The sequence below is a fragment of the Prunus dulcis genome, chromosome 1 (genome assembly GCF_902201215.1).
Source record: "Prunus dulcis chromosome 1, ALMONDv2, whole genome shotgun sequence".
In the NCBI taxonomy this organism is placed as follows: Eukaryota; Viridiplantae; Streptophyta; class Magnoliopsida; order Rosales; family Rosaceae; genus Prunus; species Prunus dulcis.
Genome location: NC_047650.1, coordinates 24,758,111 through 24,783,104, shown reverse-complemented (window position 1 = coordinate 24,783,104; position 24,994 = coordinate 24,758,111). Strand labels below are relative to the sequence as shown.

General features: G+C 37.6%; 4 protein-coding genes across 4 annotated transcripts; 3 read left to right on the top strand and 1 right to left on the bottom strand.

The window, feature by feature from the left end:
* The first annotated feature begins 1,698 nt into the window (after positions 1–1,698).
* LOC117623303 (expansin-A1) lies at positions 1,699–3,447 on the top strand. The gene is made up of 4 exons (XM_034354222.1): positions 1,699–1,778; positions 1,932–2,068; positions 2,194–2,506; positions 2,612–3,447. Coding segments are annotated over exons 1-4 (759 nt in total). The 5' UTR covers positions 1,699–1,776; the 3' UTR covers positions 2,919–3,447.
* Positions 3,448–4,727: 1,280 nt separating this feature from the next.
* LOC117615692 (agamous-like MADS-box protein AGL30) lies at positions 4,728–9,325 on the bottom strand. The gene is made up of 12 exons (XM_034344823.1): positions 9,174–9,325; positions 8,489–8,739; positions 7,764–7,823; positions 7,655–7,673; positions 7,454–7,518; positions 7,351–7,366; positions 7,165–7,226; positions 6,937–7,033; positions 6,316–6,363; positions 6,110–6,237; positions 5,475–5,838; positions 4,728–5,253 (listed from the first exon to the last, which is right to left on the bottom strand). The coding sequence occupies exons 2-12, from the start codon at positions 8,671–8,673 to the stop codon at positions 5,245–5,247; spliced, it is 1,053 nt and encodes a 350-aa protein (XP_034200714.1). The 5' UTR covers positions 8,674–8,739; positions 9,174–9,325; the 3' UTR covers positions 4,728–5,244.
* Positions 9,326–11,658: 2,333 nt separating this feature from the next.
* LOC117614391 (transcription termination factor MTEF1, chloroplastic) lies at positions 11,659–12,893 on the top strand. The gene has a single exon (XM_034343192.1). The coding sequence runs from the start codon at positions 11,738–11,740 to the stop codon at positions 12,689–12,691; it is 954 nt and encodes a 317-aa protein (XP_034199083.1). The 5' UTR covers positions 11,659–11,737; the 3' UTR covers positions 12,692–12,893.
* A 3,188-nt stretch (positions 12,894–16,081) lies between these two features.
* LOC117617073 lies at positions 16,082–16,903 on the top strand. Its single transcript, XM_034346326.1, has 2 exons — positions 16,082–16,586; positions 16,707–16,903. The coding sequence occupies exons 1-2, from the start codon at positions 16,082–16,084 to the stop codon at positions 16,901–16,903; spliced, it is 702 nt and encodes a 233-aa protein (XP_034202217.1).
* Positions 16,904–24,994: the final 8,091 nt, after the last annotated feature.

Sequence of the window (24,994 nt, the reverse complement as noted above, 5' to 3'; positions counted from 1 at the left end):
ATAAAGTATAAAAACGAGAAGATTCTTTGAAGTCAATGAACTCCATGAGCTACCATAAATTTGGTACATGACCTGAATTTTCTACTTATATTTGGCCATTAGCTAGAGACACTAATGCCGAGAATCGCGGTCTTATTAATATCTCGCCAAACAAGTTGGAATCGAGAGGTTATCGTTTTCCATGCAAAATCTTATCTTCTTAATAAATAATTACCAGGATCTTAATACGTTTAGCTAATGTAAGAGAAAGATAACAGAGCCATAGTTAGAAGCCGCACATAGGCTCGTGACTTTGTGTAAATTTCATAACCACACATCTACCTACAGCCACGTCTGCTTTCTTCCATTTTTCCTTTTTTTAAATCCAAAACAATCCAAAATAAAATGATAGATGTGAAACAAGAAAGAGAAATAAATAGCGGGATTTGATGAAGATTGAGATTTGAGGTCTTCTTCAACTATAAGACACCTCAGCTGCTAAAAATGTCATCACCCATGTGCTTCTGCTGGACTGTGTGGACCTTTTTTCCCCTTTTCTTTTTCTTTATATATTTTCTTACTGTTTTTGATTTGATAGAGTCGTCTGCTCTGCAGTAACCAAACCTGACCAGTTGAATATGGGCCGTAGATGAGAATTATCCAATCTATATCAAAGATGGTAACCGGTGCACCGCCTTCTGATGTGTTTTCAAATCCGACAGAGATATCGTTTGAATGGAGAAATACTCTCATGTAATAGGAGTAGTAGTAATATTTTGTTATGCCGATTAATAATACAATGACACGTTTCAAGTAAAAATTCTCTACATTGAATGAAGAAGGTTGAATTGTTTTGGTTCATGGGTCAAAATGTTCATTCAGTTCGTTTACCAGAAAAGATACGGGCATTGAATTTTCTCTTCCTGCTTCAAGTCCTTTTAAACGGCTGTATAGTTAAAGCTACTGTGAAATGTGTGTCTCAAGATGTGCCATGGCAGAGAAACAGAGAGAGACAGAGACACAGCACAAGTTTTTTTTCTTTTTTCCTTCTCTGGCTAGGACAGCAAATGTTGTGGTTCAGAAATAAAATAAAGTCTGCAACTTTTATTTCATGGGCATTAAATTATGGTTACATTGTAATAAAGTTGGAAAATTCTGTTAGGTAAGTATAATCCTAGCCAGAGCAAGAAAGACTCAGTTCATAAAAAATCTTTATATTCTTTTTAAAAAGGTGGGTGTGGTGAGTCTGGTCTGGTGTGAGTTGTAAGAAAAATATATACAATAAGTTAATTAATTATCAAACCTAATAAGAAAACCGAGGAGGAGGAAAAGTAAAAGCAGAGAGAAGCAGCATAGAAAACAACAAAGAAAGAAAAGGGTAGTTGCGGCAAATGGGCAGTGGTTTGCATGTAAGGTATGGATTCTAATGGAATCGTCACCCATCAAAAAGCCAAAAAACCGCTATGTCTCAGTAGGATTGGGCAATTTCCTACTAAGCAACCATCAAAAACCACACGGTTTCCCCTCCAAAACTGCCCTTCCACCTCAAAAGGACTTGTTTTTAACTATTGTAAAACCAGTTAGCCCAGCAGTTTATGGTCCCCTACAGCTTAAATAAGAAAAAAGGAAAGAAAAAAAAAAGTGTTATGTCAGTGGTCATGGTGGCTAAGTAGTCCCTAGCCCTTGCCCCAAAGTTGTATATAATCCCCCCCAACCCCATCCCACATTCCTCACTCCTCTGCCTCACGTTCTCTCCTTCGTTCAAATTTTCAAGGCTCATCATTCAACTTCATTCCAATGTAATAACCTTGTCCCTCTCTCTCGCATTCCCCTTTCTTTCTAGTGTTCACACTAGAAAGGAAAAAATGTCACCTCTTTTTTATTTTTATTTTTAAAAAAGCCGAGTCTTTCTGATGTAGAAAATGCTGAATGGTTCACTGGTTTTTGTGCAGGAAAATGGCTCTTGTTTATGGGTTTTGTTTGGTGGGTCTTCTTGCAATGGTCTCCTGTGCGCATGCTTATGGTGGAGGTGGATGGGTTAACGCTCGTGCCACTTTCTATGGTGGCGGTGATGCTTCTGGGACAATGGGTATGCATCAAAATTAAAAAAGATTCATTTTTTCTGTTTCTTTTTAGAAAAGAAACAGTCTTTCAGATCTCTGAGATGTCCTTTGAGTACCATTTTTCTTATTTGGGGATTTTTGTTTTCTATAGGTGGTGCTTGTGGGTATGGAAACCTCTACAGTCAGGGGTATGGGACAAATACTGCAGCACTGAGCACTGCTCTGTTCAACAATGGCTTGGGCTGTGGTTCTTGCTATGAGATTAGGTGTGTAAGTGACCCCAAATGGTGCTTGCCTGGCGCCATTGTGGTCACAGCCACCAATTTCTGCCCACCAAACAATGCCCTTCCTAACAATGCCGGGGGCTGGTGCAATCCTCCTCAGCACCACTTTGACCTCTCTCAGCCTGTCTTCCAGCACATTGCTCAGTACAAAGCTGGTGTTGTGCCTGTTGCTTACAGAAGGTAGGCCTAGTGAAATTTCATTGCTAAAAAATCAAACCTTTATATTTTAAAAAAGATTTGTGGTTGATAAATTACTAATTTTTTTCTGGGGTTTTTTATTTTTAGGGTACCTTGCAGGAGAAGGGGAGGTATCAGATTCACCATCAATGGGCACTCCTACTTCAACCTGGTCCTCATCACAAACGTTGGTGGTGCCGGTGATGTGCACTCTGTTTCAGTCAAAGGGTCCAGGACTGGTTGGCAAGCAATGTCCAGAAATTGGGGCCAGAACTGGCAAAGCAACTCCTACCTCAATGGCCAAAGCCTCTCTTTCAAGGTCACTACCAGTGATGGCCGCACAGTGGTGTCCTACAATGCTGCCCCAGCTGGGTGGTCCTTTGGGCAGACCTACAGTGGTGCCCAATTCCGCTAGGGCCCCTGCCCTCTTTATATTTAGCCATTTCCTAGGGTGATTTTTACATATATATACCAAGTATCAAGAAGATTAGTATGACTCTTAGTATACTAGGATATTAGTTAGTATACTATAGTAGTTATTGGGTCTGTTCTGTCAGTCTTTGGCCTCTCTGTTATGGTCAAAGTCTGAGGAGGGCTAGCTTATTTTAAAATGGCTCTCCATCATTTTAATCTCTAAATTTTATCAGCGTGGGGGTGTAGGGTACCCTTCTGTCTTTGGGACCCTGAACCCTTTCTCGGGTCTTGTTTTTATTTTTATTTTTACTTCTGCTGTAATTGTAAAAGCAGAAGTTGGCAGAGGTGGTGGACTTTGACCACCCGCCATTAGTGTTTGAAATAGTAAAAGCATTTTCTGCTTGTTTTGTAAGGCCATTGCTGTAATCAGCTGATGCTTCCTTCCTGCTGATTGGTTGTTATATTTCAAAGTTTGTTGAAGATTAATGTAAATTTCCATTTTCCACTAGTAATGGATTGCTAATTTATTATTTCTTGCTTCTTGTTTCACCTTTAATAAATTATCTTGGTCATCTATTTGAGTATTGTGGTAATGAAATATTTACGAAATGATTCAATTCAATATGTCTTATCCTCAAGAGGACAATTGGCTAGAAAAACCCTCAAGGGCTACTGGCTAAAAAAAAAGCCTCAAAGGCTGTTGGCTAAAATAAACCTCAAGGGCGAATGAAAGGAAATAGGGCCAAGGCTTACCATTTGGGCACTTTAGGGAATAGGCCCCATTCAAAAATCCAATCTCTTCCTTGCAGCCCAGATAAAAACAAAGCTGCTTGTACTTTTCTTCCACTTCTCTAAACATGGGCAAGTTGCAGTAATTACGTACTTAATAAACTTTACAACGAGTTTGTAGTTTAAGTGATTAAAAGCAGTTTCTAATTTTGAAATTCTACCTCTCTTAATATATAAAAAAATAAAAAACTTTACACTAAGCCAATTCATAATCCATTCATAACCACAGCAAGTGTGCCAATTCACAAATTCATAATTAGTCAAGGTTGTGTTTGGTGGTAAGTTTTTCCTAGGTTGGGTTTGATGCTATAAAAAGTTATAACCCATTTTCGATATGAGGGCCGGAATTGAATTTGATGTGTGTCACAAATTTTTACTTCACGTGTGAAAAAGGGCTGTTGGCTTAATCAATTTGGAAAGAACGATAATTAATCAAATCAAGGGTCAATTTAGGAATATAATCAGGTATAATATGCTCAGCATAGGGCCCAAAAAAAATATTCTCACGTCCTTCCTCCCGTTAATTGGCGTTTTAACAGATGGTGACAGGCAAACAACTCTTTGTTACTACCTAGTTTACAAGACTAACTTAATACTGTAAATCTATGAACATAATTTTTTTGAGCGGTGGGAGTGAATAATTGGTTGGTAATACAATGTTATATGAGTTGGATTCAAAAATCTGTAAACACATTTCATTTCAATCTTTCAATGTCTCGTTGATTGTCTTTTAGCTTTTCATGTCTCTGTCAAACATAATTGCCTCAAGATTCATACCAGTTAACAACAAAATGAAATTACCAGATAATCTATGCAGGAAGCATCGCATACACCAACCCTTTTTTTCTTTTTTCTTTTTAAATTAAATTAAATTTTATTTTATGTGGCGATTCAAGTAACAGAGTTCATCTGCATTCATTTTAAAAAAGAAATAAAATAAAAATAAAAATAAAAATTTACAAATGTCATACTGTGCATACAGTTGCTCTGTGGTTCCAATTCATGTTTTGCTGGAACTTTCTGAATCACTTGGCATCTCATTAGCAATTGTCCACCCACAGTTTGCAGTGTGTAAAGACAGCAACATGGAATTGTTGACAAATTTTTCCAATATATTTATGCTTTTATACTATATTGTTGTATGTACTTTTATTTACAGCTCAGTTTACTGAGAGGGAGCAAGGGAAGGCAGCATCCTAAACTGCCACTAGCAACCTTGACGGTCAAGAAATGAGGGGAGGAGGGCAAAAAGAAACTCAACAGAACCTATATCATATATAATAAACACACAGAAGATCTCTCATTAGATTTTGGTGCCTCATTGTTGGGCGTCAGCACCATCGTTCCTTCTGGCAAGGGACTAATGACAAGGCCGTTATGTGTTGAACCCGTGCTGTACACTCTCTGGTTGCCTTCTATATTTCCACAGCAAAAATTATGATTGCGAAAACCTTGATGGATGAGTAAACTTCTCAAGCACTCAAACAGATTTCTCCAGCAACTCCCCATCAGCGGATGAACAACAAAATCACTCAACCTCAGTTTGACTGCTGGCATCAAGCAGCAAAGTTAGACAACACTAGAAGTTCAGCTAAGGAAAAACAACACACACTATCTTTTTTGTAGACACTCTCGCTCATATCTTAATTTACACATTTCCAGGCGTTAGAAATTCAATTAAAAGGGCACAAATAATAGGCTAGGCAAACAAGTAACAAGTAAGAAAGATTTATTGAGAAAATCCAGAATAGGGGAAGGGAAAACGGACCTGGGAATATAAATGCTCGTCAAACATGGTAACAGCACAAGGACCAGATGCAGAGGCCCAACTATGCTGAGTAGGGTAAAACTCGGGTCTAGGAGCTTCAAAGCTTCCATTAACATGATACTCCACAGGGTTTTCTTGAGGACTCATTTCTGCTGGTGGCTGGAATTTCGTATCAGTCAGCATATTGAGATTGTACGGCAGGTAAGGAAATTGCCCACCCAGCTGTAGCCTCAGCGGTGCAGTTCTACTTAAGTCATTAAGAATACCATTTTCTTGCCCAGAAGTAGAAATCTCTGAACTTTTTCCTGTACCAAGGTAACCAGAATAACTCCCAAAGGAGGAACTTGCAGAGCATTCCATATCCCTAGGAAAAGACATTCTTCACTGAGTTACACTTGTGAGATAATGGCAATCAATCATTAGAGAAATTCTTTTTTTTTTTTTTTTTTATATATTAACAAAAGTTAACTAGATAAAGAAGCCATTTGATGTTCCATTTATGAAGAACTTCATCTGATAACAGGACGTGTTGCTTTATTTTCAACTATATTTTCGTCTTACACAAAGATCTGGAAGGAATCAGTCCAAATAAGATAGCTAGGAGAGCTGGTATGTACTTCTCAACAAACACTTACCTATGGGGAAGCAAGTTCGGGTCCTCCGGTAAAACCATATGCCGGCTTTCATTAGTCGGAATCCATGACAAAGGCTGGAGCTGTTGCTCAGCACTCATGCTGAAAGGTATATGCAACCCATTTTGGAACTGCAAGTTGAGAATCATTAAGCTTCTATGTCTGCCCGTATTAATAAGTAAATAAAACATCAGGAAACAGTTATTTACCTGACTAGTGCACTCTAACGACATAAGTTGCTGCTTTTGTAGGTTTTCCTGCCAACAGAAAAATGGATAGCATTAGTATCACAAGGTCTAGAACAAATTGGAAGTGATGGTAGCCTACAAAGAAAGAGGATACAATTGGAGATTATACATTCCTTTTTGTACAGTGGTAATAATTTTTTTATTATTCTGTGTATTGCAGTAGTTGCCAACACTTTTTTCGCTCAAACTCCAGTGGACGCGTACACACTTAACTATTCTCTAGGCGTGGCACTTTAACTTTTTGAGGTCCTTCCACATAAATTTCCAGAAAAACAGAGTGATCAAATTATAAATACATAGAAATGAAAGAAAGGCACCACAACCCAGGCCACAAGAAAAGAAAGGAGAGAAATGCTAAGGGTCGCGTCCACAATTTCTCGAGACACATATCCTAGAGTTCAAATTTCAGTGGCATGTAGTACTGGAGAGCTAGGCTATTTACAAAAGCTAGAGAAGCTAAAAACTTGGAGACAGACGATGACAAAATTGCCCACTGGCAACCATAGCAAGCAACACAATCCTCACATTGGGCAGGGCATACACTAAACTTCCTCATATGTGACCTACTAGAAGAAGGGATACCTTATGTGCCCGAATCTGGTTAAGCGATTCTCTTACTGAATCTTCCATTTGCCCCAATTGTTCTACACTGGTGATCTTATCAGGGCTAGACCAACAGCTGCAGAATTCAAGATTGGTGTAAAATTAGTATAGTGTGGTCAATAACCATAGTAAATTTTCACTACAACGTAAATGAAATGAAACCAGAAAACCAATGTAAATTTTCACTACAAATTTTCAGGCATTCACCTTAGTCTCTTTTTTATTTCGGAAAGTTGGGTTTGCAATAACCTAGACTGGTTAGTCAGATCCTGTCCAAAAAAAGGAAAGAAAAGGGAGAAAAATATAAAAAAACATGCTGCAGCAACGAATAGTAATGACCAAGAGACTTGAATGGTGAAAAATCACACTGAAAACATGAATTTGCATGCTTACCTCAATTGTTTGAGAACTGAAACAAAAAGAAACGAAAAACACATTTAGTGTAATTACAAAAATTTTATGAATTTTTTTTAAGCCAGTATGCTAGCACACATACCTTGTACCCAAAAACTCTTGTATATTCACGTCATGATCCAACTTCTTGAATGTTTTCTTCAGTGCCTAAACTCTCAACGAGAAAACAAAAAATTATGTAAGAGATAGCAGTGACAATGATACAGATGTTATATTCAAACAGAAAAAAGGATAATTATGATAACATCATTTAATCAAAAGTTAGGTATCAAAAGGGACTTACTTCGAGGCTTTCCAGTTTCCTGTTAGAATCCAATAAAAAGAAATTTAGACAGGGTTCTATTTAAACTGTATTCAGATACATGTCTGATTCTTTGAGTGAAGAAAGTTACCTTTTGGCTCTTTCCTGTGGAGTTAGTTGAGCAAACTTTGCTATAACCTCTTCAATGCTACTAAACTCGACCAAAAAAAAAAAACAACAGAGAAAAGGGAAAGTTACTGATGACAATGATATTCCCAATCAGAAGTTAAACTCTTACAGCCATCATGCGCACAAAACAAAACTGCATGGACACACGATATTCAATAATGCCAGTGCATGATCGTCATGTACTTACTAATCTCGGTTTCAGAATACAACATTGAGGCTTGTTTAAAACTAAGGAAAAAATAAAAATGTTATGGTATGTCATATTATCTACTCTGCTTTTCTCATAAGAGAGGCCAAATTAACATACACACACAAATGTATACGTGTATATATCAGTACCAACAAGTGCAAGATACACAATGAAACATATTGAACCAATGCTTGAACCTCTCTCATACATCTATAGAACTCTACATGCATAGGTCTTTAATCTTCCTTCTTCTTAGTTGTTAGGTTCACATTGTCTCCTAAATGAAGATAATTTGGTTATTAACCTAGATAGTTGCCTCGCATTTAGACATTTAATAACTGAATTCCCCCAATCAATTGCTTTGATTAACTAAGGCTTAACTTTCTTTAAGAACCTGACTAGTTTTCACAAGCAAACATGAAAACCTTGTGTGATTCTTTATATCCTCTGGCCAGGCAATATAATTCTTTAATTTTTCAATAGTAGAAGGAACATACCTGCGTTTTCCACTGCATAAAGAAGGCTTTCCGGTTGGTGAAAACATGAGAAGAACAATATCTATGTCACAGAGTATAGATAATTCATTAGCCTTTTTCATGATGCCATGCTTCCTTTTAGCATAAGTTGCTTGACGCCCATTTGTATTCTCCAACCTCTTTATCTTGAGCTTTACCCTTCCCATCCTGCACCTTCGGCGGCAATTTCACTCTTGAATCCCCCTCTTTGACAGTCCCAAAGATTGAAAAGCCTACCAAAAAAATCATACATGTTTCCATGACAATCTATCCACCACAGTTCAATATCCTAACTCACACAATTCAGCAAGCATTTAAAGAAGCAATAGCAGGATATGAATATGAAGCATCAACATGATACCACAAGTTCGCAAATTCAACAAATTGGATAAAAAAGAAATATGCTTTTTCCTATTTTACATAACGCAATGACCAAATTCATTCATTCTTACAGAAACAGGGGTGATTAAAATCGTATAACCCAGATAAGAAAATCAAATTTAACAAGAACCCATTTGAGAATTGAAGCTATATAAAGGGTAACCAGTAACCTAACCGAGAAAAAAAGAAGGAAATTTGACCGTAAACAAGGAAAAAACAAATAGTTAAGGCAAAAAGGATATCATCATATAGCATAAAATTTGAAAGACAAAAAAGGGAAACTTACCCAGAAGAGGAAATGGAACAGAGAGTTTAGAAAAACATAATCGAAACGTTTGAAATGTTCGGACACAGAGAGAGAGAGAGAGAGAGAGAGAGAGAGAGGGAGAGAGAGAGATTGGCCAGCCAGCCAATAGGAGATTCAAAAGGCACAGAGACGGAGAGAGAAAAAGAGAAGGATGTGTGTGAGCTTACAAATAGCTTCACATAACACGACCGGGTGACCGGAAAAATCGGTAAACGAAATTAGCGGGAGAACCGGAAACGTCAGAAATTCCCAAACCAACCAAACAAAACAATTTTTTTTACTTGTGTCCTTCGCCCTCCCCCTCCTTGGTCCCTTCCCTAACCCACGTTTCAGTTCGTCCATGATTTTGATGATTCACATTCACCATCACCACCAACACCAACCTCAACCTCTGAGGTTTCGGTTCTCTTAACATGTTGCTGGGTGGCGGTTAGTCGGTGGGTTTTGGAACTTAAATTTTGTGAAATTCCCTTTTTGTCCCACTTCCCATGTATGTTTTGATTAAGAAGATGATGTCTTTATGGTCATTTTAGGAAACAACTAATGGTGGGAAAATGCATTCTTGTTTGTGTTTACTGTTCGGTCTATGCACACAGAGTTCAAATTCCCCTACTCGTATTCACTACATACACTCATTGTTTAAAATGTCATCCGAGCGTATTTGGATTGGATTCACACATTCACCGTTTAAAACATCATCAAATATTCGAAGGGCATTTGGATTTATACGTTCACTTTTTAAAATATCATTGAAACGTATTTAGATTCCTACTTTACCGTTTAAAACATCATCAAAGCGCATTTGATAATTCCAAAAGCACTCTAAAACGAACTAGTTTCCAAATTAAAATTTAATATTTACATTTCACATACACTTTAATGAAATAAAAATATTAAAAATAAATAAATATTTGATGTAAGAGGTATTGTAATTACGTAGTGTACTGGATTCCGAACCTCTATATTTAGTTATCATGCATTTTCCCGCATTTCGCTATATCCAAGTCATCCTAATAATCTAAATGCTTAAAACATGCCACATCATCAAGTTTGAGTTTTTTTTTTTAACTCACGTTTTATGCCTTCAATTTTGAGTGTTTAGCCTGGTTTGAGTGTATTTCTTCTCCGGTTGTTCATCGTACGGCTTTCTCATTTCTTTGTAATTCAGTGAATTAATATTGCCCATTATTGAGAGAGTTTCAATTCCAATAAGGTAAAACTAGTTTTTCTATTCTTCTTTTCTTTTTTTCTTTGCACAAATTTTTTTCCTTCCTCTTTTGATTGAAAGACATCAACACAAGGTTTTGCTTATCATGTGGAGGAAGAAGAAGGTAGCTATTGAAATTCAAACTCAAGGAATCATATAAACTTCCATTGGCATCGCTCTTTCTTCCCAAAATGCGAAGGAAAAAAATATGTGAACTGGAAGAAAAGAAAAACTAATTTTACTTGATTTGTTGGGAATTGAAATTTTTTGCAAACATGGGAGTTTTTCCATTACATCACAAAGCAGAAACTCAACCCAGGTGAAGACGCTCAAGGCACGAAGGCATAAAAAAAATATTAAGAGCATTAACGCTAGCTCAACGTCAATTTAGATATAAAAAAACTCAAAGCTTGATGATGTGGCATCTCTTAAGAAGTTAGATTATTAGAATGGCTTGGATGTAATGAAATGCGGGTAAATGCACAGTAGCTAAATGCAGAGGCTCGAAATCCGTAGTGTATTACATAATTTCATCATAAGCACTTAAATTATTAATAGTATACTTATTTCAAATATCTATAACACTTTAAATTCAATTTTCCTACAGATTAGACTAGATTACATCCATAATTTGGGAAATTGGATTGGATTTTGAACTTTCTTTTTATTAAGGTTTTTCATTTGGGTTAATAGTTTTATTAGTCCCTGAATTTTGACTTGATTTGCATTTGAGTACCTCAATTCCTAAAATAGTTATCGTGGTCCTTTAACTTTAGTTTCATTTGGACAAATGGTCCTACCGTCAATTTTGTTAACTTTTCTTGTTAAATGCAGGGGCAAAATGGTATTTTTATATTAAAACTAAAAAAATGAATAAAAAAATCATATCTTTAAAATAACAATAAAAGAAAATCAAATAAAAAACCAATAAAAAAAAGAAAAATCAAGTTTGTGGGGAGTAGAAATCGGGATAGAGGAGGAGAGAGATAGTTTAATTTTAATTTTATAGTTTTTTTTACTTTTTATTCATATTTTAATCAATTTTGATATAAAAATACCATTTTGTCCATGCACTTAACAGAAAAGTTAACAAAATTGACAGCAAGACCATTTATCCAAACAAAACTAAAATTAAAAGACCAAGAGAATTATTTTAAAAATTAAAATACTTAAATGCAAATCGAATCTAAATTCAAGAACTAATAAAACGATTAATCCTTTTTGATTTTGTTCCTCTTAAAAACATCCAATCGCATGTCGTTTTGTACATCCTCGGGAGCTCTGGATAAAGGCCTGTCCACCTTGCTCTGCCCGCTCACACAGTGTCCACAACACCATGATACGGCTCCAACCTCAAACGCTCTTCCTTCTTCCTCAAGGGTCTCTGATCCCATCTCCAAAACCCTCCAAAAACCCTAACCCTAAAACACCCAAATCGCTCTCCAACTCCCTCAGGCCAACCCTCAATTCCCCAAATTACCCCCCACTTTCCCACCACCCAAACACTTCCGATTCCGGCCTCCTTTTCCGGGAAAAGGTCCTCTACTTAGAAACCCACCTCAACGTCAATTCCCAAAAAGCCCTCCAACTCAACCCAGATTTCCGCTCCTGCCCTATATCCTCCCTCAAGACCGTCGAGAACTGCCTCTCCTCCATGGGCATCGAGCGCTCAGCTTTCGGTCGGATCCTCGACATGTACCCGCAGCTTCTCACTGTGGACCCGCACACCCATCTCTATCCAATCTTCGATTTTCTACTCAACGAGGTCCTAATCCCCTTCCCCGATATACGAAAGTCCATGATTCGGTGCCCTAGACTCCTGGTCTGCGACGTAGACGACCAATTGCGGCCCGCATTGAAGTTCTTGACCGAATTGGGGTTCGTGGGTCGGAGTTCGATCACTTGCCAGACGACATTGCTGTTGGTTTCGAGCGTTGAAGGTACCCTTTTGCCCAAGATTCAGTATTTGCAGAGCTTGGGGCTTAGCTATGAGGAGGTGGTCAACATGGTGATAAGGTCACCTGGGTTGTTGACTTTTAGCATAAAAAACAATTACAAGCCTAAAGTTGAGTTCCTTTTGAAGGAAATGAAGAAAGATATTGCAGAGCTGAAGAGGTTTCCTCAGTACTTTTCGTTTAGCTTGGAGGGCAAGATTAAGCCCAGGCATAGATTGTTAGTTGAGCACGGCTTTTCTCTTCCTTTGCGGGAGATGCTGAAGGTCAGTGATGGGGAGTTTAATGTTCGGTTGATTGAGATGCGATTGGGGTCGGTCGAGGGAAGCTGGTTGTAATCCGACCTTGCTTGTAACTTGAATTTTGTATATGAAACTGCTAGCCAATTGTGTTGATTTTAAGGTGTTCTATAGTTACTCTGCAATGGCCTAAGTTTTCTGTGGCAAGCTTGAATGTTAAGTTTGTGATATGTACATAATGAGGATTCTCGAAAGGAAATTTGGTACTAGCTAGAATGGTATATTATGGCTGATTATGCTAGGAATTGGTCTTTCTATATGTTCTTTATCTTTGAATTTTATGTGTGACAGTGAATTTATATGGTTCTAAACTTCTGAAATTCCCCTTGGGTTTAAGCTACAAAATCTCTTTAGACAATGTAGTGCATGCTCAGTTGTATCTTCTGAATAAGCTATTAATATGACTTACCTAGAAAAATTACGTGTATTAAACGGGAAGAATATGTACGTACCTGTATTGTACTAACTACGGCTACCTTGGCATCTGAGTGAGGTGGTGTGAGGGATACATATTCTATTCCAGTGATAGCAGTTTATTTGTTATGTAATCTTTTCTTCACTTCTTCTGTTGTTTGTATAGACTACCAATTTTCTTAAAACATGAACCTGTTTTTTATTTTTTACCTATGTTCTATGTCTCAAAATCAAATTTTAGGTGATAAAAGAAGCTCCAAATTTCCTACAGTTCACAGAGTAGGAAGCAAGGTTTACCACAGACATGGGCCGCTCGACTGACGAAATGGGCCAAGATGGATTGGGTTGGTAAACCCTTAGGAAAAAGAAGGAAAATGATTTTATGCTCTCTCTGAGTTTGAGCAGCAAAAATCTCAGCCTTAATAAAACCCCACAACACAATAAACTGAAAAGTTAACGATGTGAAAATGTTGCAGCAAGTAAGTGTGGCAAAGTTAGATTGCAGAGTTAGCACGATGGCCAAAAAGATAGGGCACCGATCGAGAGGAGAGCAGAGCAGAGCAGAGCAGAGCGGGCACTGCCATTGAACCACTGGATATTAGAGTGCATCATCATTGATAATGAGTGCAAATGCATGGGCCATGTTTGTTAATTAAATCAAGGCAGGTACTCGTTTGTCTATAAAAGGCAGCAGCTGAAGAACCTCTTTGGGTTACGTTACGTTAGATGAATCAGTTAGCTTAAGCGAAAGCATCCATCTATCTGACTTTCTGAATCACTGACAACCACATTGACACATTTATCTGACACCAAAACTTGTGAGAGTTATTGGTCTTTATTCTCTGAAATGACCAATCGATGATCCGAAGAAACTCTGAGCCTAGAGGTAAGAGGAGGAGGAGGAAGATGTGAATTTTGATAGGCTCATAGGCTCATAGGCCATAGCTCATATGGTTAAAGCCTCCTCCTCCTCCTCCTCTTCTGCTGTTTAGTTTAGAAGAAAGGGGTTGGATTGGACTGGACTGGACAGCCTCAACAAACAAAAACCCTCTGCTCTGCTGTTTATAAAGTGGTTAAATGGTTTCACTGCAATCATTATAAGTAAGGCAAACCCTGTTTCATGCATGAATAATACCAACACATCACCTCTTCTGTTTCCACAACAACTTACACCGATGTTATCCCTGCAATTGATTTCCCATGGAGAAAATTTAGAAACAGATTGGTGCAAAACAACACTATAGTCTATAGATGTCGTTTTGTTACTTTTGTACATAAACATTTGTATATAGGCTTAACTGCTACAGTGCCTCCTGGAACATTGGTCAATTCTCACTTTACCTCCTCAAATTTAAAGTGACTCACTTTGCCTCTTTCACCAAGGTTAAGTGACACGGGTATATTGGTCAATTCAATTGAGCTGAGATTTTTCCCACCAATCTGAGGTTGTGACATGTACTTGTAGACCCCATCTCTAACATCTGATATAGCTAAAATGATCGAATTGCCTGCTGATGTGGATTTGTGGACCTCATCTCTAACAAAACATCCACTATAATCTCTGAAAACTCAAAAATGAAAACAGAAAATAAGATTGGGAGGGAAAATTGACATTTGGGGATTTTAGAGCTAGGGTTTGAGAATACGATCGAGAGAGGGAGAGCGCTGTGAGTTGGTTTCGAACACTTGAAGGCAAGAAGAAGCGACGCGACTCGACGACGATGCCTGTTTGGTGAGAAGCAGGAGCAGGGCAACCTGTGTACGGCAAGTGATTCTTCTGAAAAGGGACCTGTTTTCTGAAAAGGAATCTTGTCATGTGATGTGGAATAGAATCTTGACCTGATAGTGATGCGCGTTGTGTACAAATTGATAGTCTTTAGGTCTTGTTGTGTTATGTGATGTCGGGAGAGTGGGTTCTAATGTAGTATACCTTTCCTGATGTAGTCCCGTTTTTGTTTTCTTGTAGATGGCTTTGAATATGATAATCGAACCATGTTTGTTGTCTTACTTTTAATAATTGGCTTAGAATACTATTTTGCTGTTCTTAAAGACAAACCTTTTTTTGTTTGTGTGTAGATGACAAAGAGTTGGTCACTTTTAAAGTGCATCATGGTGGTAGAATTGTGAAAAACAAACAGAATAAGTGGTGTTATACTGGTGGGTCTGTAGGATATTTGGATTGGTGTACTGTGGAGTATATAAATATCTTAGGGATGTAGGAGCAAGTGAAATTGCTTGGGCACATGGGGAAAGTATCTCTTAAAGGAGTAGTAAATGATGAGTTACTAGACACGGATGGTGAGCTGTTAAGTTTGTGTGATAAGGTACCACTTTCTTATGAGAGAGTGGTACCAATTTATGTACAGCACATTGAAGAGGAAGGTGTTACAGTGAATGAGGATTGTGAAGAGGTAGGTGTGGCTTTGAATGAGAATAGTGAAGTGGAAGGTCTGGCATTGAATGAGGATAGTGAAGAGGAAGATGCGTCTTTGAATGAGGATATTGGGCCTGTTATTGATGAAAATGGGGCTTTTACTGAAGGCAGTGGGCCTCTGAACAATGATAAAGAGGGCCGGTCATTTACTGAGGATCATGGGCCTGCTTGCAGAGTTGAAGACTGGGTTTCAAGTGATGATGATGGGCCCCTGAACAATGAGGGCAATAGGGCTGATATAGGTGAGACTGATGTGGGAGACTGATGTGGAAGACAGAAATGAAGACAATGAAGAAGAAGACAAGGAAGATGACCCTGATTTTGTTGACATTGCTTATGAGTAGAGTGAAAATGAATGTGAGTTGTTGAGAAAGGACGATAAAGCAATTGAAAATTATGTAGACCAGCCTGAAGTAGTTGAAGACCCAAATTCCCTTGTAAATGAAGATAGGGAGTCAACTGATGTAGCTAAAAGTGATGTTGAGAGCTTGGATAGTAGCTCATATGATGAGGATGATGGAAACTAGAAGAAAATGAAGAGGAAATTGCCTAAATTTCAAGAATTTAGGCAGAAAATAGACATGCGCAACCCTGTGTTTAAGTTGGGTTTAAGATTTGCAACCACCGACCTATTTAGGAAAGCAATTAGGAACTATTCAATTATGAACATGAGGATGATTAAATTCAAATGCAATTATCGTGAAAGGGTGAGGGCAGTATGTGTAGGGAATTTCAACCGGGTTTGTTTTGCTTCAGCAGTGAATGGTAGTGAATGGGTTCAAGTGAAGAAGTTGGTTGACGTGCATGATTGTGGGATAGTTGACCACAACTTTCATGCTAACTCAACATGGTTAGCTCAAAGATATGCTACTCAACTGTCTAGATTGCATAATTGGGATATGGGAACTTTTAAGCAGCAGGTACAAAAAGATTTGTCTGTGATAGCTTCTAAATCCCAAATATATAGGGCAAGGCAGAAGGCAACATCCATAACTGAGGGGACTTATGAAAAACAATATGAGTTATTATGGGATTATGCTGCTGAACTAAGAAGGACAAATATGGGTAACACAGTCATTATCAAATGTGAGTTGGAGGGTAAAAGGCCAAGGTTTCAGAAGATTTACATTTGCTTGGCTGCAGTTAAACAAGGGTTTTTGTAGGGATGTAGGCTAGTGATAAGATTTGATGCTTGTCATATCAAAGGTCATCACTTTGGACAATTGTTATCTGCTGTTGGTGTGGATCCTAACAATAACATGTATCCTATTGCGTATGCAGTGGCTGAGGTGGAGAATTATGAAACATGGTCATGGTTTTGTCAACTATTGGCAAAGGACCTTGGAATTGAAAACAACACAGGATATGTCTTTATCACACATAAGCAAAAAAGGCTTGATTGATGCAATACATGATAATTTTCCAAACGCTAAGCACAGACACTGCCTCAAACACTTAGAAACAATTTTTTTGCTTTCTGGTCACAGAGGATTGGTGTTGAAATTGCAAATGGAGAAAATTGCAAGGAGCACAACCATCCCATGGTGGGATGCTGAGATGAAAAATATGAGACATTTGAGCCAAGTTGCATTTGATTGGGTGGCGGCCTTAGATCCATCACAATGGTGTAGAGCTCACTTTAAAACTCATTCCAAGTGTGACATCTTTTGAAAAATATGTGTGAGGCTTTTAACGGTGCCCTTGTAGAAGTCCAAGACAAACCCATTTTAACCCTGCTAGAGAGGATTAGATACTATATTATGTTGTTGATGGCAACTAGAAGAGCATCTTGTGAGAGATGGAAACATGACATTGGTCCAATAATTTTTGGCATTTTGGAGAAAAAGAAGAAAGAATCAGCTTGGTGCATTCCAAAGCTTGCTGAGGAGAGTTTATATGAGGTCAAAAACCATGATGGAAGTTAGGTTGTGGTTGATTTGGTAAGACATAGTTGTTTATGTAGGAGATGAGATATCATTGGGACCCCATGCAAGCATGTTTGTGCTGTCATTGGGCAATTAAATGAGGATCATATTGCTTATGTTGATGCTTGTTACAAGAATAAAGCCTTTATGAGAGCTTATAGTCCAATGGTTCACCCAATGACAAGTGAAGACTTGTGACCTAAGTGTCATAGGCTTCCTTTGATGCCACCACTTTATCACAAACAACTTGGGAGGCCAAGGAAGAAGAGGATGAGGTCAACAGGTGAATAACCACGCAAATCTAATCCTACATCCACCAAGTTGCAGAGGTATAACTTGGAAATCAAGTGTTCACTTTGTAGACAAGGAGGCCATAATAGGAGGAGCTGCCTTAAGGCAAAAGAATGCACTAGCAGTTAGGTTTGTCTCTTCCTAAAATAAATTGGCAATGCATATTTGTTTTGGATCTTTATTATTTATTTATTTTCAAGTGATTCTCTTCTTATGTTAGGTCCCATGTAAACCAAAGGTGAAGAAAACAATTGACACGACATCAACCAAAAGGGTTACAAAACAATCAAGAGCCAAGCAACCTGTAAGTGACTTTCCTTTGATACATATTTAGAGGAAGAGGTATGGGATGTAGTTAATGTAAATTGCCTTGTACTTCAATTTTTAGGTCAGAAGAAGGTTGGAAACTAGCTAGTGTTCTGAAACTGCCTAATCTTCTCAAACTCCACATGGTTTTGAAACAGCCTAAGCTTCTCAAATTGCCCCAGTTTATGAAACTGCCCAAGCTCCTTAAATTGCCCCAGCATCTCAAATTGGCCAAGCTTATGAAACTGCACAAAAAAGAAAAAAGAAAAAAAAGAGGTTTAAGTCTCCCGCAAAGAGGATTAAATTTCCCAAAAAGAAGGATGGTTCTCAAATTGTGCAAGGATCTCAATCTGTGCAAGGAACTAAATCTATGCAAGCTTGTCCAGGTTCTCAAACTGGCCAATGTTCTCAACCTGCGCAAACTTCTCAAACTGTGCATGGATCTCAACCAAGTGCAAGCTCATCACACCCTTTTGCTAGAGGTACAAACAAAGAGGTTCAAATCTTTTGCTAAGAGGAAGAAATTTACCAATCGAAAGGATTTGTTGGATGGTTATCAGCCTTGGAGATTCTGATGATGTGCAAGTGCTCTGTGTTTTGTTAAAATGCCTCTTATGAAGACCTTTTCATTCCACTGTTATTTTGCAAGTCCAACTGTTAAGGACAAGTGTTAAGGACAACCCTTTCAAATGGGGCTTTTGATTGAACTATTATTTTGCAACTCCAACTGTTAAGGACTTTATCAGTAATGTTATAAACTGTGAGGAGTTGATGGATGTTATAAACTGTAAGGATTTGATCAGTGTTATAAACTGTTTCCAGCTTAGACAAACCATGATCAATGTTATGAATTGTTTCCAGGTATTCATTAGATAAGTTGATTTGTATACTCTATTTTGTACCTTCTAGGAAGTGTTGGAGGTACTGTTGTTTTGGTAATGCTTTTGATACCATTACAGAAGTACCAAATCCAAAAACTGACTCCCACATTGTGTTCAAAAACCACATTCATTAGAAAAGTACCAATACATTGTTACATCCAGTTGCAAAATCAAACCATGTTCCTCCATCATTACATACGTACCAATACATGATATATTACATACAGTTGCAAAATACGAACTTCTAAAATCTGCCTAATTCCTCCATTGCAATGGCTACATTTTGTGGCAACTATTACAAAAATTGCCAAAACAACAACAACATTACTAAACCCCAGGAAAGAATAAGCCAACCTATTAACTTTCTTTCTCTTGATTGACAATGCCCAACGTCCTTTTCAAGTTCCTTCAACCTTTTAAGTAGCCAACTCACCAGAGCCTTCTCTTTAGGTGGAAATTCAACATCCACCCAAACAAAAAACCAACATCCTTTTTTTTCTCATCTGCATCAACCATTAATAGCAATTAATAAAAAAAATTTAACCCAATTCACAGAGTTTCAACAACATGACTTACCTCTGATGAGTTTGGACAAACATGGAATCTTCGAAGTGGGTTCGCCTCGGTCCACGAAGTTTGTAAGCGAGCTAACTTCCCACAAAAGCAACGATGTGCCGCCACATCCAACTCTTCCCATCCGTCAATTATTTCAGGCTTCATCTTCAATTTTTGTGGAACCCAACCTCTGATTTCTTCTATGGGAGGAGGAAGCCAATTTGGGGTTTTTTGGTTCGCCAGCAGCTCAGATCAATTCAATCGTTTTAGCTATATCAGATGTTAGAGGTGGGGTCCACAAGCACACATCACAACCTCAGATTGGTGGGAAAAATCCCAGCTCAGTTGAATTGACCAATATACCCCTACCACGTCATCATTTTAGCGGAACTTGGAATGACGTTGACAGAAAGTGGTTAAGTGACACACGAAACCTTGGTGAATGAGGCAAAGTGGATCACTTTAACTTTGAGGAGATAAAGTGAGAATTGACCAATGTTCAAGAAGGCACTGTAGCAATTAAGCTTTGAATATATGCCTAGTGTGCTCTTTGCTGGTGAGGTTCAGTTTTGCTTTGTGTTTTTTTTTTAATATTATTTTTTTACAGTTTACTGCTGCAGACAGACACAAGCTTGGTTCAATCTGAGTGAAGCAATTTTGAAGAAGTGATTATTGATGAATAGGGTTCATGCTGATGGTATGGTGGTGCACTTGGTACACACAAGATCACAGTGGGATCCTAAAAGGACCGTCCAGGAGGCTTTTGCCAATTTATCCATGGACCAACCACATCACAGGCACACACAGCTAGTATAATGCTGCTGATGTATGATATCTTCTCTCATGACTTTGCATTTGAAAAACCACAAGCATGGGCCCTGCACACACTTACCACTTATCAAACTTCATAAACTGTCACATCAAGCAACAAATTGCAATCTTCATTATTTCTGGATAAATATCCCATGATGCTCCTGCAGACTAGATTACACCAGACAATGAAAACATGAAATCTTTAAATCACCCGACTTTTTTGTATTGACATTGAGCTTAGTAAATTAAACTCCAGAAGGTTTTTATTTTTCTTGTTTTAATGCCTTGTTTGTTCTAGCTTACATAAGAAACCAAACTCTCTCTCTCTCTCTCTCTCTCTCTCTCTCTCTCTCTCTCTCTGTGTGTGAAGGTGAAGCAAGCAAGCAAGCCAAGCACCATTTTTCTTGGGTACACATGCATCCTTGTCTAGTGAGAGTGACGACAGGCTTTTATGGTACGGTGTCCAAAAGGACCATGAACCGTTGGGCCTGTTTTGTTTCTTTGCAAACAACACAGTGGTCTCCAGCGCACGTGGACTGGTACAATCACTTGTTCTACTTGCCCATCAACTTTCAACTTTCAACTTTGAATTGAAGTTCAGTATTTTACTTTATTTTTTAAAAGAAAACCCAAACAAAAAATATATGGTACACAGACAATTCCTCTATGTTAACAAAGCTGCGTCTCTTCCCCAATCAATGAAAGAAAATCTCAAACAAAATCAACCTCCCTGTCCTTTCCCTTCTTCCATCTCTCAGACTCTCAGTTACTTAACTTCTTACATATTTAATACGGTACAAACAAACCACAAAATCCCAACTATACCCCTCCACCCCCCTCCTCCTTTGGTACAGATGACTGATGACTGATGACTGAGAGAAGTGAGTACTATTCAATCAGATTCAGATAAATTAATTTGAACAAGAAAGAAAGACTGATGCGGTCCAATTATTATAAACTAGCCATTTTCACTGTGCTAGCTCTTCAGTCGTACTGTACAATGAGTATTTTTTTTATTTTTTTACTTGTTTAACATCTTGGAAATCATGGAAATTAGTGTGGTAAAAAGTAAAAACCAACCTTTCTTACCACATGAGGTAATTGTATATTGAAGCTGCAATGAGATGATGCGTCATCTCTTTATTACTTTTTTTCTCTGTTCAAAGTGAGCTTACTGACCGTTAACGCTTATGACAGTCCAACTCCTCCTACCTTTATTATCTATATCTGGCATGATATGGCTTTGGATGCTGCCCCTTCTTTGGATATAAATTCACCTAACTCAGCATTATTTACTAACCGGTAATATTCTCTCTCTTGAATAGTATTAATATATATCTGGAACTTAAAACCTACAAATGCTGACGATTTATATATATATATATAGAGAGAGAGATCATGGAAGTAGAGTTGTAGCTAGCTTTATTGTAGTACTGAGCACACAATAGTAATTTGATAGCTAGCTTCAATCCTGATTGACTGGAGAGGTTGTAGACTTGGTTGGTTCTTAGGCTTCTGTTGCACAATTACTTGAGGGGTATCCACTTCCTCAACATACCATCATCATCATCCATGTATTGCATGCACATTCATGCATCCATGCATAGTTGACACCATTGTTAACTCCTAATCACTCACACCAGACAAGAAAGAAATAAGTTTTTGGTTTGTTCGTTGGGTTCAATCATGGAAATTTGTTACTCTCCAAAAACACTCTAGATCATAAAGCATCTTTATCTTTGTTTAATTAAACCACGAAATGTTTGGAATGGAGGCATGTGTCTTTCAAGTTTTAGTTGTCAGCTTAAGTTTTCGGAGTTAGTGGTTGTCTAACATGATATCAAAGTTTTATTTTGTAAATTGTCAAGAGTTTGATTCTTATTACCCACTCATTTGTATATATATATATATATATATATATTCATCTTCTATTGAGGGATCTCTTAAATAATTTTATTTGAAGGATACCATTTAGGGTACCTTACAAATTTTTCTCCAACGATCCAAACCATCTATTTTTTAAGTATACATTTATAGATTATCCTTGCAAAAAATTAAACAAATTGGAAAACATTTCGACATCCAATTGTATTATACAAAATCAATAAACACGTGCATCAAGAAAGTACTAAAATTTCAATAACACAATTGAATGGTCAAACAATATCGGATTCAAGTAATTTTTTGTAGAGATCATATTTGAATGATTATTTAAAATATAGACTGTTTGAATTAGTTAAATGCAATGTAAAGTAGACCCTACAAAAATGTTCAGATCCCTCAATGAAAACTTTCTGCATATTATATATGTACATCATAAAATTTTATGTGGAAAGATCTTATTTTGACCACAATAATGGGCAAACCTTCCAAAACCAGTGTTAATTAAACACATTTCATTACAATGATTCACAACTAATTCATTTGTAATTCTCAAATTCAACCAATTGCGGAAATGTAACATTATAATTTAATAGGCTCAATGCCCCTCCATCAATGAGCTGAAAACAGGGACAGAAAGTCAGGTAGATTTTGGAGCAGTCTTTACACATTTTATATGCATTAATTCATTGCTACAACTGAAAACCCACCATATTCTACTACTAGGGTGAAAAATAAAACAGAGTAATCGAACCCCTTAATCTGAAGTCTTGTGTTTTAATTTAACACAGACAGGAAATAAATATTTTGGTCAATTTTCCAGACAACCCTCTCCAATAACTGTTTCCAATCCAATCACATGCTGTGGGTGAGGGAATTCCATATAATGCATGTCCTTGTGTCCTCAGACAAAGTTGGCTTGCTTGGCTGACTTCCATGCTTATATCCAACTTACATCTCTATAGGTTGAGAAATACTTCTCTATTTCCGTTTTATTGGCCCTTTTCTCTCTCTCTCTCTCTCAAGTAATACGAGTAAAGAAATAAAGAGAAATGGGCAATGAAATGAGGATGAATTTTTTTATTCCTATGCTTGATGTTTTCTTATACTCTTAGCACCACCTTTGAATTGCTCTCTTTAGCACCACCTTTGAATTGCTACATCAATTATTATTTATTTGTGAAATATATCTACCTATTAACCTATAGGAACTGAGACACCAGTGGTTTTCCTTTTCATGTAGTTCCAAGGGAACAGCTTCATAGAATCTTATGGCACAGTCCTACAATTTATGTGGTGGGCCATCTGTATCATCTACCTTTGTGACTCCTTCCCTTTCATGCATTTCTGGCTGCCTTATTAGATGATGACGCTGAGCCAGCCTATTCCCATGTCTTACATTGGTCATCCCAAAAGCATGTTCTTTTTACTTGCTCTCTCTCTCTCTCTCTCTCTCTCTCTCTCTCTCTCTCAGTATAACAAACTCAATCACATGTTCATCAACTTGGGGGAGTTTTTGATTTCTCATTCCTTTTACAAGAAAACCTCACTCTGTCTCATATGCACAATTTGTTATGCTCCCTACCAAGTTATAAAAAATATTGACATCCAAAGAAAAACAACATTATAAATGATAAAGATGTTTACATGAAAAGATGTCTAGAGTTAATGAACATCAGGCCTGTGCCTATGGAGACATCTTTTCTGCATTAATTCAATACGTACAACAGGAATTTAAGTATAAGATCTGAGGTTGCATTTATATATATACAGATGGTAATTTAGAACAGTTTCACCGAGTCCTATAGGGCTATAGCTAGCTTTAGGGAAAAAAGAAAAAGAAAAAAAGAAACTTCAATCTGTGACTTTCATATCTCTGATTTGCCTTCTTCCTTCTATATGAATATTTGATGCTGCAGCACAATTATTGCGTGCTTTTTAATCCAAGTTTCATCATATGACACAAGTCTTTTTCTTTTTCTTCTGTATTCTTTTGTGGAAATTGCACTACTTTTCAAAACAACATGCTTATAAATCAATGAATAAAGATATATTTTTATAGAAACTTCCTGCAATCGTCTATGCTTGGTATGTATGTGAAAATTAAATCATCATTGAATTTTACTTGCGTACAAGTTTTTACATGCCTCATCCTGGTTACTGCAATTTTTATGGGTAACAAGGTAAGAAAGGTCCTCAATAATTTATGCCAAGGGCCTCAGAGTCTCGCACCTTGGTTCTACAAGTGCAAACATGGGGGCACACGTGGGAGTGGGAGGGGCAGACTGGCAGAGGAAGAAGACAACAAAAGAAAGCAGAGGTGAGTGAGAGAAGGCAGGCAGATAATATGAGGGAGATATGATGATGGGAACAATATATTCTGTACACCAAGTACTGTTCATTTTTACCTGTCAATATTGAATGCCCACACACCCACACACCCACACACATGCTTTTCATTTCTCTTCCCATCTGGTCTGAAAAGTTGGAGACCGAGTGATCTATTGTTTTTTGAAAGATGTAACAAATGGGGGGTCTTTTGGATTTTGGAGAGTTTCTATTAGCCCCTTCTCCTCTCTCATGTCCCCAGTTAGTAACATTGTCTGCTAACTCATAACTAATCCTTCATGTCATCTGTAGGCTCAGAGAGGAGCAAAACTTATGTATCATAGCGCAACATGATTGGATGAGAATAACAAAACAATATTATTCCCGTGACGTGCAGGTTCTTCTCCTCAAATAGAGGAACCTGTTGGTAATAATGGCCATCTTAATTGATGTTTAATATTTGAGAATGCTGTAAACTTTGTTTTAGTCATTTTATTTATACTGTCGTTATGTG